Source organism: Euleptes europaea, chromosome 17 (genome assembly GCF_029931775.1).
Source record: "Euleptes europaea isolate rEulEur1 chromosome 17, rEulEur1.hap1, whole genome shotgun sequence".
Classification (NCBI taxonomy): Eukaryota; Metazoa; Chordata; class Lepidosauria; order Squamata; family Sphaerodactylidae; genus Euleptes; species Euleptes europaea.
The window spans coordinates 19285474-19300648 of NC_079328.1; the positions used below are offsets into that span (position 1 = coordinate 19285474).

At 45.7% G+C, this 15175-nt stretch overlaps 1 protein-coding gene across 1 annotated transcript; it reads left to right on the plus strand.

Moving 5' to 3' along the window:
* Nucleotides 1-7914: 7914 nt before the first annotated feature.
* Nucleotides 7915-13887, plus strand: MANSC4 (MANSC domain containing 4). The gene is made up of 3 exons (XM_056862535.1): nt 7915-8169; nt 10637-10771; nt 13190-13887. Exons 1-3 carry the CDS (start codon nt 7941-7943, stop codon nt 13885-13887), a joined length of 1062 nt encoding a protein of 353 aa, XP_056718513.1. The 5' UTR covers nt 7915-7940.
* Nucleotides 13888-15175: the final 1288 nt, after the last annotated feature.

The following is a 15175-nucleotide window of genomic DNA, read 5'->3' on the forward strand; positions in this document are numbered from 1 at the left end:
CGCCTCCTCCTCCTCCTCCTCGCCCCCCGGAGAGCCCTTCTCCTCCTCCGGCCCGGACATGGCCCCCTCCCCAAGCCGCCTTGGCCGCAGCTGCCCTGGAGCCGCTCCTCCTCCCCTTTTCATTTCATTTCATTGGCATGCCAAAAGACGGAGATAAAACAACAGTGTGCAGCCGAAGGGCAATGCATAGAAGTGACAAGTCGGGTTAATGCAACTTTTCTTGTTCTTTAAGAACTCCTCCTCTCCTCTTCCTCCTCCGCTTCCTCCTTCCTTCCTTTCCCCACCCACAGGCCGGAGGGAGGGATCGAGGCCGGAGCCTGGCCGCGCTTTGCAGACTCTCCGAGCCGCTGGGGGGAAAAAGCCCTAAAAAGGCAAAGGCGAAGCGCGCGGCTCAGCCCGGGATCGGAAAGCCCTCCTTTTCTGTTGTGTATGTATTTAGTAGGGTAGTGAGCAAGGGGAGGCTGAGGAGCTTGAGTTCTGCGCGAAGGATCTTGAACCCCTGCTAGCCAACTTAGGAGCTTGAGTTCTGCACGCTAAGCTCCTAAGTCTCCCCTTGCTTACTGCCCTACTAAATACATACACAACAGGAAGGGAGGGCTTCCTTTGCCTTTGCCTTTTTAGGGCTCCCCCCTCACCAGCGGCTCGGAGAGACTTGAGGGCAAAAAAAAGTTGAACAGTAGACAGTAGCCGCTGGAGGGAAAAGCCCTAAAAAGGCAAAGGGCGCGGCTCAGCCCGGGATCGGGACCCTCCCTTCCTGTTGTGTATGTATTTAGTAGGGTAGTGCGCAAGGGGAGGCTGAGGAGCTTAGCGTGCAGAACTCAAGCTCCTTTTGTAACCGTTCCCAAGCCGATCGTGAAGGCAAGTGGCCCCACAGCCACTAGTAGGGTTGCCAGGTCCCTCTTCACCACCGGCGGGAGATGTTGAGGGCGGAGTCCACAATTGGACTCTATGGCATTGAAGTCCCTCCCCTTCCCAAACCCTGCCCTCCTCAGGCTCCGCCCCCCAAAACCTCCCTTCGGTGGTGAAGAAGGACCTGGCAACCTTACGTGGTGCCCTACCAACACCTTTCCTGACACCCACCAAGTGCTTTTAAAAAGTGGGTGGGGCTTTTGCCCAGAAGGGTGTCTCATTGGCTTTGCAGATTAAAAGGCATCCTGTTAAACAGAGCTTCTGCCTGAAATGTTGAAGAGACACTCACACGATTAGAGTTATACATAACTTCGCTCCCTGATGTTTTGTGGATGGCGTGCAGAACTCAAGCTCCTAAGTTGGCTAGCAGGGGTTCAGGATCCTTCGCGCAGAACTCAAGCTCCTAAGTCTCCCCTTGCTCACTACCCCACTAAATACATACACAACAGGAAGGGAGGGCTTCCCGATCCCGGGCTGCGCGCTTCGCCTTTGCCTTTTTAGGGCTTCCCCCCCCCCCCCCCAGCGGCTCGGAGAGACTTCAGGGCAAAAAAGAAAGTTGAACAGTAGACTGTAACTTGATATTTGCCTCAGAGATTGAGATAGTGGATTGAAAACGGGCGTGTGTGTTTGGAACACTGTCAATGGTCAGTGTCCAAGCGCCAGCTTGACCCACACCCCCATTTCAAAGGAGGCCAAGAGCTGTAAAACACACAAATACAATATTCTCCTGAAGCACTGAAATAGCACAAAGAAACTTGGTGTATCAGAAGCTTTTTTCTGATACAGTTCTTCATTGGAAGTTCCAAATCACCCATTCAAACCCCCTTTTCCAATATGTACACCTGATTTTAAGTTGGAGGAGGAAAAGATGGAAACTACATCGTGATATCTAAAAAAGTTGAAATTGCTAATTTAAATTTAATTGGTTAAAAGGCAGGGTATCATTCAGCTAAAATTAGAATGTGGTACAGGGTTGAACTAGGGGTCTGGGAGACCCAGGTTAAAATCTCCCCTTGCCTTGAAGGTCTCTGGGTGACCTAGGGCTAGTTACTCTGTCTTCCAACCTAACCTACCTCACAGGATTGTTGTGAGGCTAAAATGAGGAAAGACCACATGTGCTGCACTGAACTCGTTGAAGAAAGGGTGGGGTAAAAAAGTGCTAGATAGCTGACCGACCTATTTAACTTGCTGTGGCAGTTTAAGAGAGCCAGCATGTTGTAGTGGTTCAAATGTTGGATTAGGATCTGGGAGGCCCAGTTCTGACACACACACACCATCGAAGTTCACTTGGGTGACCTTTGGCCAGTCAGCCTAACCTAACTCACACGGTTGTTGTTTTTATAGGCTGACTTTCTCCACCACTTAAGGGAGAATCAAACCAGCTTACAATCACCTTCCCTTCCCCTCCCCACAACGGACACCCTGTGAGGTAGGTGGGGCTGAGAGAGTGTGACTAGCCCAAGGTCACCCAGCTGGCTTCATGTGTAGGAGCGGGGAAACAAACCCAGATTAGCCTCTGCCGCTCATGTGGAGGAGTGGGGAATCCAACCCAGTTCTCCAGATCAGACTCCACCACTCCAAACGACCACTCTTAACCACTACACCACACTGGTGTAGTGGTCTTTTTCATATAGTGTTGCCAGGGCTCCCTGGGGTGAGGATGGGGTGGAAAGGTTGCCAGATCCAGTTTGGGAAACTCCTGAGGATTTGGGGATGGAGTCTGGAGAGTACAGGGACTTTTGGGGAACAAGGCCATAGAGTCCTCCCTCCAAAGCATCCATTTTTTCCAGGAAAACTGATCTCTGTAGTCTGGAGATGAGCTGTAATTCTGGGGGATCCCTAGGTCCCACCTGGATGCAGGCATCCCTATTTTCAGACTGTTAACAGTACAATCCTAAAAGCAGACGTAGCATTGCCCTGTAAGCATGCCAATTCGTACATCACACCAGAGGAAATGGGAGCCAGAAATATGTTTTTATTTATAGCAAAGCATTTGACCTGCCTGTGTCTTACTCCTTATTTGTTTCTAGTTATTAATGTTCCAAAGGTTCTCAGGTGCCTATTCTCAGGTATTTCCAAGAGGCCGAAGCCAAGCCAGGCTGGCTGCTTTTCACAGATGATCCTCTCCACGGATCAAGGAGCTCTGCAGTCCGCAAGGAGCAGAAAAGAAGTGTGTGTTCTCAGATCGCAGCCTGACACTCAATCCCTTCAGAGTCGCAGGCAAAAGGCTCCAGCCTGGAATTTCTTTGTGCCTGCCTGCCTCAGGCGAAGAGGGCTCCTTCACAAGTCTCCATGCAGGGTCAGGCGCGGAGAAAACCTGCTCTGTCTCAGCTCATTCCTTTGGAGTCATGTGTTTGAGAGGGCTTTTTGTTCTGTGACGGACAGAACGGCGCTTCATTGCCTATGATGGATCGCACCGCAATCCCGGCAGTAGGTTTTTGTGTTTCCAACTGCAGCCAAAAATATTTTTGTAACCGTTCCCAAGCAGATCGTGAAGGCATTGGCATTTAAAGTTGGACCCAATTTTTTTCCCTACGCAATGGGGTCAATTCCATGTTTGCCACTGTCACACCTAGTCTGGCCATCAGAAATCCTTAAAGTAGGCCTGTCTTATCCCCATATAACAGGTGAGGTGGGGCTGAAAATCAAGTGAGTTCACAGCTCAGATGAGTTTGTGGTCAGAGACTTCCCAGGTCTTCTTAATAGCCACTAAAAAAGGTAAAGATCCCCTGTGCAAGCACCGGGTCATTCTTGACCCATGGGGTGATGTCACATCCTGACATTTTCTAGGCAGACTTTTTTTTGTTTACGGGGTGGTTTGCCAGTGCCTTCCCCAGTCATCTTCTCTTTACCCCCAGCAAGCTGGGTACTCATTTTATCGACCTTGGAAGGATGGAAGGCTGAGTCAACCTTGAGCCGGCTACCGAAAACCAATTTCCCTTGGGATTGAACTCAGGTCATGAGCAAAGCTTTGGACTGCAATACTGCAGTTTACCACTGCGCCACGGGGCTCCTTAATAGCCACTAAGCGACAGCAAAAAAAAAAAAAAAGTATTTCATTGCCCAGGAAACATGCACAGTAACGCACCCACCCCAGAGCATCTCAGTAGTGTGATTCTCTATGGAGATACTCCAGTCTAAGCCCAATTATATCAATGGTTTCAGGTTGGAGTAGCTTTGCATAGGGAGGCAAGAGTAGACCATCACTTGGAAGTGACATCACATCTCCCCCAAACTCTGCCTTCCCCGGGAGCACCCCCATCATTTGCCATGGCAGTGTTGAGTTCCCTAAAAGTCTGTCTCTTCAGAGTCATATATTTGTGACGACAAAATTCTCAAGATACTATGTCATATTAATGTTATTAAGGGAATCCCAGCTCTCCAGATACCTACTTGAGGAAGCTATATCTAGATGTGTGTGAAAGTAGGGCCCCTTCAACTGTGTTGTTGGATAGGGTAGGGGGGCACTGGGGTAGAGTTTGTGGAACCAAGGGGGCGGTGGCCCGAAAAGTTTGGGAACCACTGACCTACAGTCTGAACCCAGATCTTCCGATTCAGACTCCAGAACCACACTGGCATGCTCAGAATATCTTAAACAAAGAGTGATAGTGCTTGGCACACTGTATATTTGTCAAAGAGATAAAGACTCTCGTCAGTAGGAGACTGAAAGAAACGTGTATGTATTAGAGACACAGCAGTAAGCTTGCATTAGACGTATTAGAGAAATATGTGAAAATATTTATGATTTTGATAGAAACTGCAAAAGGTGATAGAATTCTGGAATGACATCAAGGTCTACAAGTACTGCACTATATGCGGCATACTTAATATGTATATAAATAGTACTTTAGATTTCTTTTCACTGTATGTTATCACCATTTTGGCCTCTCTTTTTTCGCTGTAACTTATACATAAATAAATGAAGCGTGTGCTTTGAAGCTTATGATCAGCCTTCCAGATCTCTCTGGCTGTTTGGTAGGACAGGGGTTAACAGCCAGGCACTGGATATCAAGGGAGAGAATTCTGCCCTTATTCCTGCCTGTAGGGAGGTTGAGTCCCAAGAGCAGTTTCCCCATTCACTACGGATCTTGCTAACAATGAACAGTCTGCCTGCTGCCCTGCCGTAAGTGCTTTTGCAAATCCGTGCCTGGAATTAAAGCAAGTCCCGCATTTGATAATGTCACATCACCCAGGAGTGTACCAATAACTCCTTTTTGGTGAAATGCTGCAGAGTACTCTTAGCCATCCTACCTGTCGTTTTGCTATCAGAATCTACCTTTCTGCTTGTCCTTGCTGGAGAACAAGGAACAGCCAACTCCACAGAATTCAGGTAAGGAATCTGATACTCTGCTTACTTCTGGAGGGTTTTACAAAAGCCATGTTTGTGGCAGGGTGTGTGTGTGTGTGTTTCTTTTTATCCTTTCCATCCGTTCCTTCGTCTTTCCCCGTATAGCACAGCAAAATAGGATTAAAAAGATCGAAATTCCAAACAAACATTGAACTTCAGAGTATTTAGAAACATGCCTCAGATGGAGGATTCATATTGATTGTAGCTGGTTTTGTTTCCAATTTGAGAATGAAAGGGCTAAAGAGCAGCGGTGAGCGAACCCGCGCTTTGTTGCTGCGTACAGAAAGTTGACTGCAAACGAGGTAGGTGTGAAACGCAGAAGAAGGAGGCAATGCTGAGATGCGGTGACTTAGTTAATAATGTGCATCTTGGCCGGAAATAATTAAAAACCCGAATTAAAATTGAATGCTTATCATTAATCTACGAGTTGTACTCGGCTTTGAATGACTTCATGCTCATCTTTAGGATCTTTTAGAATCTTACCAGGTGCGCCAATTGCAATAGAAGTAATAACTGATACAGAAAGGTACATCGTAGATTCAAACAGAAATCAGTACAAGAAAAAGTTTCTATTCCTTTTAAGGAAAGAGAATTGTCTATACCGTGTGTCCTTTAAGTTACCACTCAAATTATTGTCCAGGTACCAGGATAAGTCACTTGATACACACACATGTATTTTTAAAAGTTAAAAAAATGTATCTGTTCATTTGATTTTTTGTGTTAGATTATGTAGGCTTTCAAGGTACAGTGTACAGTTTTTAAAAATTTAACTCAAGGTTTGGCTTGCATAGTCAACAAGAAGGTTGGTCTATTACATGACACTGGTTTCCTAATGCCCAAACTCTGTGAACATTGACTGTATGATTCTAATATAACATAACATAATATACTGTGTGTGTGTTAAGTGCCGTAAAGTTGCTTCTGACTCATGGTGACCCTATGAATGAAAGTCCTCCAAAATGTCCTATCTTTGACAGCCTTGCTCAGATCTTGCAAATTGAGGGCTGTGGCTTCCTTTATTGAGTCAGTCTTTTCCTGCTGCCCTCAACTTTTCCTAGCATGATTGTCTTTTCCAGTGACTCATGATGTCTCATGATGTGACCCAAATACGATAGCCTCAGTTTAGTCATTTTAGCTTCTAGGGTCAGTTCAGGCTTGATTTGATCTATAACCCACTGATTTGTTTTTTTGGCAGCCCACGGTATCCGTAACACTCTCCTACAACACCACATTTCAAAGGAATCTATTTTCTTCCTGTCAGCTTTCTTCACTCTCCAGCTTTCACACCCATACATAGTTATAGGGAATACGATGGCATGAATTAATCTACTCTTGGTGGCCAGTGACACATCCTTACACTTCAAAATCTTTTCTAGCTCCTTCATGGCTGTTTTACCTTGAAAACATAATATACTACAGCAGCTGTTTTATAGCAGACAAATTACTATTGAGTCACTGTAGTAACTAGGTGATATACTACTACTACTACCACTACCACCACCACCACCACCACTAATAATAATAATGATAATGTTGGGGCTGTTAGAGAAACAGAAGGGTTCTTTGGGGTCCAACTTTAGTATCTATAGAAAGGCATGCAGCTTGTCTTCTCAGAGAAGTCCTGTAGTTCTCTGTAGTTCCATAACCATAGACCTTTTTTTTTTCTTTTATAAATTACAGCTGCTTGAGTTTGAAATTTCCAGAGGAGGGACATTTTAAGTCTTTCCCTCCCTCTGACAATTGCTAATTTCATTTTCCCCTCTCATGGGGGTAAAAGCATTGTGGAAGTTGCAACTCACAGCAGGAAATCAGTTCAGAGGAAGGATGAAAAAGCATGCACACAAACATGCGCACACTTATCCTCTGCTAGTCTCCCTCTGGAAATCGTACACCTGGTGGCTGCAAGTCTGTAAAAGAAAAGAAAAGAAAAGAAAAAAGAATTTAAAAAAATGATCACAGTGCTGACCCTAACATACCCTTAGAGTGTCATGACTGATTTATACTAATTACAAGGGAAATTAGCTAAGAGCAGAATGATTTCAAGCGCTGCGAACAGCTCCCTCTTCCCCTAAAAACCAGTCAGATCAGTGCTAGAGGTATTTCAGGGCCAGTTCTCTTGCCAAGCCACCCGGACGACTGCTTGGGGCAACCTTTTTCTTCCTTCAAATTTCCCCCCAAAGCCATCTTTTCTGGTCAGCTTTAACCCCTTAATCCTTGTCCCAGCTATAAGCAAGTTTCAATTCATTTTCTTACACTGATCCCTCGCTGCCTTTAGCTGTCTCCCCCCAACCCCGCTCCAGTTTTTCTCACTGACTATTTTAGCAGGTTCTTCTGTTGCAGGATCCTATCTTGTACGCTTTTGAGTACATTAAGGGCACTGCTAAGTAATAAAAACATTTATGACATTGATGCCTAACCTCTCTTCTGCATTATGAAACATCATAAATGGCTTTGGAAGAGTTCAGAGGAGAGTCCTTCGCAGTCAGCCTTCCATAAATTACTATCCAAGGCCTTGGAAACAGTCGACCAGTTAGAAAATAACTTCATCTTTCCTGCAGATGTACACTGAAGACTGATGGACGCTATCTGTGAGAAGACTCTTTAGCCCAGCAATTGTGATACATCTCTGCTCATTCTTTCTGGTGGACTATGCTTCTGTTTTGGAGCAAAGACTTCCACTGAGATGATTTTGCTGATGGCCATGACAGAAGTTTTCCTGCTTTTGGGCTGGGTGTGGAGATCAAACTGCCTCTGCTCCCCCACCGCATTTTACAAGAACTGCTGGATCCGTCAGTTCCCGGGCCTTACCATTGATCTGGAGCCCTCGCAGAAGAGAGGGGCACACGTCTTGAGAATATACTCAGCAGACTCAGCCCAACAGTGCAGCCAGATGTGCTGCCTCCTCAAGAATGGTAAGGGGGGGGGAATCACATGAACTCATGAATCAGCTTTCTACTGAATCAGGCCCTCGGTCCATCAAGTCAGTATTGTCTACTCAGACAGGCAGCTGCTCTCCAGGGTCTCAGGTGGAGGTCTTTCACATCACCGACTTGCCTAGTCCCTTTAACTGGAGTTGCCGAGGATTAAACCTGGGACTTTCTGCATGCCAAAAGCCTATTGAGAACAGTGGGTTGGATCCAGTCTGAATTCCCCATCAGGAGAATGAAACTCTCCTGCCTCTTCCTTCTAGGGATGCCAGCCTCCAGATGGGACCTGGGGATCCCTTGGAATTACAGCTCATCTCCAGACTACAGAGATCACTTCCCTTGGAGAAAATGGATGCTTTGGGGGGGGACCCCACTGCGTTCCCTGTCCTCCTCAGGCTCCATCCCCAAATCTCCAGGAGTTTCCCAACCTGGATCTGGAAACCCTACCCCCCATTCCCTGCCGGAAACCGGGGGGTAGGGGGAGACCCGGAAACCCTACTTCCTTCCCACTGTAGTCCTCTGGTTCCTATGAAGTGCTGCTCCTGAGGGATAGGAGACCCCGAGGAATGAAACAAAGGGGATCTGCAGCGGGTACAGGGAATTGATAAGAAGTTGCCAATGCCAACTTAATCTGGATCTGACTCAGCATAAGATGTATATATATATGTATGGATTATACACATCATTCTGTTTTCCAATAATCTGTCAAAATTTTGGTGAAAGATGGGGCTGGTGTAGGTGGGAACAGGCTTGGTTCTTAGTGGACAGGATAATGAGGGAGAGGGTTTGTTCCCATTTAATTGGGAGAGAAGTACACTATTTGCTTTCTCCAGTATAAGCCAACGGATGCCATCAAATTGTCTGGGGGGGAAATAAAACACAGCAATTGGGAAATAGTTACAGGCAGGTTTGGTGTCTAGATCTGGTATGGTTGGGAGCTACCAGGGCTGAAGGGATTGCCAACCTCCAGGTAATAGCTGGAGATCTCCTGCTATTACAACTGATCTCCAGCCGATAGAGATCAAATCACCTGGAGAAAATGGTTGCTTTGGCAATTGGACTCTGTGGCATTGAAGCCCCTCCCCAAACCCTCCCCTCCTCAGTCTCCGCCCCAAAAACCTCCCGCCAGTGGTGAAGAGGGACCTGGCAACCCTATCTATTGTGTGTAGCATACTTTGCAGTTTGTACACTCTGAGGCTATGGCCTAAGACCCGTGATCCTTCACTATAAGGCATTTCAGAATTCTGCTTATGCCCCTGAATCAGCTGTTGATCCAGACATGGAATTAGTTGCCTAAATGGCTGAAAATAACGTAAGTAGAGTTCTGTTTCATCAGACTAAGTCCAGTCTAGTGTTTGGTTTCCCACTGGGGCCACTTAGATGCTTCCCCAAAATGCACAATCAAGGCATGAAGCTTTTACCAGTTCTTTGTCCCCAGCACCTGGTCTTCAGAAGCCCATTGCCTCTGAACATGCAGGCTCCATTTAATTATCATGGCTAGCCATCAATAACAAGAGTATGACTGAATCTTGGGAACTTTAAAATTGTGCTTTTCTTCATTCTGTTTTAACACTTACATCTCTCCATGTACTACTATACGGATAATTTTTCTGAGCCCTGTACAATTGAGTAACATAATTCCTCTCCCCTCGCAATCCCATCTCATATATTCTTATATATCATCAAAAAAACAACATCATTATATTTCTGGAACGACATAAACCCTGTATCCCACTAAACAAAGTTTGAAACTTTCCTTCAGACTTGACCGTCCCCCTTAAGTGGCTTTTCTTCCAATGGAGGTATATTTGTAGGTGTATGCATAAATGCCGTGTGTCAATCAACTCTTGAGTTTCTTTAGAAGGCAGACAGCTACCAAGTCAGCTCAATGCTTCAGTAATGGTATGAGCTCAACCATTAGCTCTGATTTCAAATCAACGCCCTAGTATTTTGTTTTAAAAGGTTCCCATTTCCTTTATTGTGTGAGCCTTGATAGCAACAGAGGACTAAAGGGGACTTCCTGCCCCCCCCCCACAGCTGTTGCAAAAGAGAAAGAATCACATGCAGTCAGAATCGAGGCCCCTTTGTCCTTACACCTACCTAGATGAAAGACTGGGTAATCCATGATATGATCTTCCCAGTGTTTTTAAAAAGAGATTTCACCTGCATGCAGCCCAAAATAAATCTCCTTCCCCCTGTGAACTTGGAAATTTGGAAAGGAAAAATAAATAAATGGGCAAAATATTTTCTGTTCCTTCTCTCTCTGTGTCTATGTGTTGTCAATAGGTGAAAGCAAGTAGAGCTGAAAGGATTAAACCCCCTCTATCCATCCTGTATGGCCTTAATCAGAACTGGGCTGTGATTTCCTTTTGAAAAACATGGGAGTCCTAGCCACAAATCTCCCTAGAGTTTTGTCCGGTCAACTAAAAGCTTTTCTTCTTCCCTTATTCAGTTTCCTGTAATCTGGCAGTTTTCTACTCTGAAACCAATAATCAGAGCCTTTCCTGCCTCCACGCTTATTGTCCAGCACTGGAGAGCTGCATACTGAAACCGGGGAGTAGTGTTGTATTATACAACATCACACCAGGTAAGGTGTCAAGGAGGTGAATTACATGTTGTTACATGCATGTAAAAGGTAAAGGTAGTCCCCTGTGCAAGTACCTGGTCATTACTGACCCATGGGGTGATGTCACAATCCTGACATTTACTAGGCAGACTTTGGGGGTTACCGCACTTTGTATTCCCAGCGATGAATTAAGAGTTTGAAAATGTTATAAAAAACATGGCTTTAAAGGGTTTTTGGATACCACGGCTTATAAATGGTTGGAAGACGTCTTCACAGCTAAAGGGGCCAAACAAAGTGCGAACAGTATTTTTTAATAACATTTTCAAACTCTTAATACATCGCTGGGAATACAAGTGCGGTAACCCTCTTTGTTTACAGGGTGGTTTGCCATTGCCTTTCCCAGTCGTCTACACTTCACCCCCAGAGAGCTGGGTACTCATTTCACCGACCTGGGAAGGATGGAAGGCAGAGTCAACCTTGAGCCAGCTACCTGAAACCAACTTCCGTTGGGATCGAAGCCAGGTTGTGAGCAGAGCTTGGACTGCAGCACTGCAGCTTCCCAAGGCCAGCAGCACCATGCTTTTATAAAAAGAAAGCTGTTTTGGGATGGGAGGATGTAGAGCAGCGAAGCACCCGTGGCTTGGATTATTTGTTTTTAATATGATTTTAATGCAGGTGTGTGTGTTTAGTATCCCTTATCTGGACATTTCATATCCGGACTGATCTGAAAACTGGACCCTTTGAGCCAGCATGCAGATCCGTGCTGCCTGCTTTCAATGTTTCCCCGCACCTAAAAAAATAAAATGCAGCATACACTGCATCGTAGGTGGAGACTGAAAGCCTGCCTTTGTTAGTTTGTTGTTGCTCTTGTTTAACAGCTGATACTGGTGTTCTAGTAAGATAGTTACACCTTTGCTTTCTGATGGTTCAATGTACACAAATTTAAAATATTGAAATTACATTCAGGCTATGTGTATAAAGTGTATATAAAACACAAATGAATTTGGCTCCCATCTCCAAGATTGTGTAAAAAATTGTGTAAAAATTCCAAAATATTTCAATATATGGAAAGATCCAAAATATGGACCATTTCTGGTCCCATTCTGGATAAGGGATACTCTGTATATATATATTAATTAACTAGCCTTCCTCTGCCCACCACTGCTCTGCTTCAAATCAATGGTCTAACACACACCCCTGTGACAAGTTCAGGGGGAAATATATAAGTGAATAAATGGGTTAGCAAACTTTCATAAGTTTGGGGGAGGGGCTGTGGCTCAGTGGTTGAGCATCTGCTTGGCATGCAGAAGGTCCCAGGTTCAATCTCCGGCATCTCCAGTTAAAGGGACCAGGAAAGTAGATGGTGTGAAGGACTTCCGCCTGAGACCCTGAGGGATCTCTCTGCAACCTTAGGAGGATGTCATTTGGACTTGTTCTGTGTCAGCATCAAAATACTATATTCTGGACCAAGGAGAGACTTCAGTGTCAATGCTCCATGGGGGCGCTGGCTTCCCTTGCAAATATCTCTAGGTCACTGGGGGGAGAGGGGTTCAGGGTCAGACCACGGCTGTATTTTTTGAAGCACCTTGAAGAACAGCCTCCTCCCTCACATAGGGTCTTATTATCAAATCAGGGTGGCATCTCAATTAATGTTTTCTCTTTAATTGAGAAAGCAGGATGAGCATGGTGTATTGGTTAAAGAGAGGTGGACTCTAATCTGGTGAACCGGTTTGGTTTCCCCACTCCTACCCATGAATCCTGCTGGGTGACCTTGGGCTAGTCCCAGTTCTCTCTGAACTCTCTCAGCCCCACCTACCTCACAAAGTGTCTGTTGTGAGGAGAGGCAGAGAAGGTGGTTGCAAGCTGCTTTGAGACTCTAGCGGGGTATAAATACCAACTCTTCTTCCCTTGTGCATATTTTAAATAATTTGGGTTTTAACTTTTGTACCTTTGGGGGCATTTGTACCATTTGTCATGATCTGACGAGTTGGGAGATTCAGTGGGCAGGGACCTGGGAAGGCCATAGCTCATTTGTGGTGAGTAATCTCCTGAATTCTTGGGAAAGCTCCTCCCTGCAGGATTTTAGGGAAAGACACCTGTTTTGGGGCCAAGCTTTGACCAGCTTTGGGGCCAAGAGATGAATACTTTAGGCAGTTACAAGTCTTCCATTTTAATTCACTGTTTTAACTGTGACTCTGTTACTGTACTGTATGTTGATTGAAACCAAGTTTTGCCTTGGCCAGGGACCTAACAAATATAGAAGTAAACCCAGAAGATGAAGAAGCAAAAGGGGAAGCCATGAAACACACGCTATGCAGGAATACTGCCTTATACAATCACAAAAGCTGGCATGTTCAGGAATGTGCCGAGCTGAATTTGGGTACGGCCCTGGGGGGAGAAAAACCACATTAATTTTGTGTTGGGTTTCTGGTTTGACAGGAATTGATCCGGATCTTCTTGTATTTGAGAAGCTGTCTTTTAAAGAGCCGAACACCAGAACTTTTAATAAATGGGAAAGGCACAGCAACGCAAGAGCTGCAGACTCAGAAAAATGCCAGGATGCGTCAATGAGTTCCCGGTGCCTTCCGACCACAGCCTCTTCTTCTACAATGGTCCAAGACCTGGTAGCCAGCAGCAGCAGCAGCCATAATCCCGAAAACAACTCGATCCACAAGCTTTTATCCACCACACATTTCAGATCTACAACTGCACCGTCCAAAGAGCCTTTCACTGAAGTGACAAATATTATTTCAAGAACGAAGGGCTCCACAGCTAATTCAGACAACGCATCTTTGCTTCCTACTCCTATACTCACGCCCATTAAGATGTTATCCCACATGCCCAGCCCAGCCCATCTGAATAGCAGCAAACAACACTTGAATGAATCCAAAGGCTACAGCGGGAGGAATTACACGTCGGATAATGAAGGCCAGCGACCCGCCTGGGAAGGGGTAGAAAGGGGGACCTGGTTACTCCCCATGGTGCTTTGCTCTTCCCTGGTTTTGATTTGCTGTTGCGGTATTCTTCTTGCAGCGGGATGCCGCCGAAGGAGGAGGGGTCGCTACAAGCCACGGCGCAGAGGGGTGTCCGGACCCAGGCAGTTCATCAGATACACAGTGGTTAACGATAGCTTGTAAGGGGAAATATTCCAGATGCAATGTAGAGGTGAACAGCTCATATTACTGACGGCTAGATGGAACAGAGCTGTTTGAGAGCCAGCTTGGTGTAGTAGTTAAGGGCGGTGGTTTGGAGTGGTGGGCTCTGCTCTGGAGAACCGGGTTTGATTCCCCACTCGTCCACATGAGTGGCAGAGGCTAATCTGGTGAACTGGATTTGTTTCCCCACTCCTACACATGAAGCCAGCTGGGTGACCTCGGGCTAGTCGCACTCTCTCAGCCCTATCTATCTCACAGGGTGTCTGTTGTGGGGAGGGGAAGGGAAGGTGATTGTAAGCCGGTTTGATTCTTCCTTAAGTGGTAGAGAAAGTCGGCATATAAAAACCAACTCTTCCTCTTGTGTTTTTAAAAAATTAAACAATTTAGTCTATTTTGAACGGTTTGTGTTTCAGAATACTTCATCATCAAATATGATTAGACACCCCCCCGTTTTCGAATTGCACCTTCTCAGATTGCAAGTGTTAAAATCTCTCTAATAAGACTGTCCTTGTCTATCATACTGCACTACATTATGCAAAATTAGATAGAGACCACAGTAATGGCTTTGTCAGACCAAAGTCAATGTGAATTCTCAGTAATAGCCATGTTTAGCTTTTATTTAATATTTCTGGAGTACTGAAAAGCCCTCTATGTTCTCAGTTTTCTTTACCAGCATCCTGCAAGAAACGCCACTAGAATTATTCCAGATACAGGGCGCGGACAGAAAGAGAGGCATGCTTCAGGGTGCAGAGTTCACGGCAGAGGCAGTCCAAACCAGGGATCTTCAAGGCCTCAGCTCCCATTTCGTCACTACATCACATGATCTCTAACGCCTGCAGCCAACAAGAGCCACAAAAACATATAGCAACACTGAGGGATTGTCAAATCTCGACTAACTACGTGTCACATTCGACGCAGGTCGCATTATCCAAGTTGTTTGATTCTTGGGTAGTCCAAGGAACCATGGCTCGGTGGTAGAACTTTTGTTTGGCATGCAGAAGTTCCCAGGTTCAATCCCCAGCATCTCCAGTTAAAGGGACTAGGCAAGTAGGTGATGGGAAAGACCTCTGCCCGAGACCCTGGAGAGCCACTGCTGGTCTGAGCAAATACTGACTTTGATGGACCAAGGGTCTGGTTCAGTATAAGGTAGCTTCATGTGTTCAAGGAACAAGTTTGATCTCTTCCATTTCTTCCCTGTTTCCCCAAGTTTTCCACATCTCCCTCCCACCAAAGACAACTTTGCCTCCACCTTTCCTCAATTGCTGGAGGG

Coding starts and splice junctions, on each gene's coding strand:
- MANSC4 (XM_056862535.1), top strand. CDS start 7,941: ATGATTTTGCTGATGGCCATGACAGAAGTTTTCCTGCTTTTGGGCTGG. Junction 8,170..10,636: donor GTGCTGCCTCCTCAAGAATG/GTAAGGGGGGGG, acceptor TCCCTTATTCAG/TTTCCTGTAATCTGGCAGTT. Junction 10,772..13,189: donor ATTATACAACATCACACCAG/GTAAGGTGTCAA, acceptor CTGGTTTGACAG/GAATTGATCCGGATCTTCTT.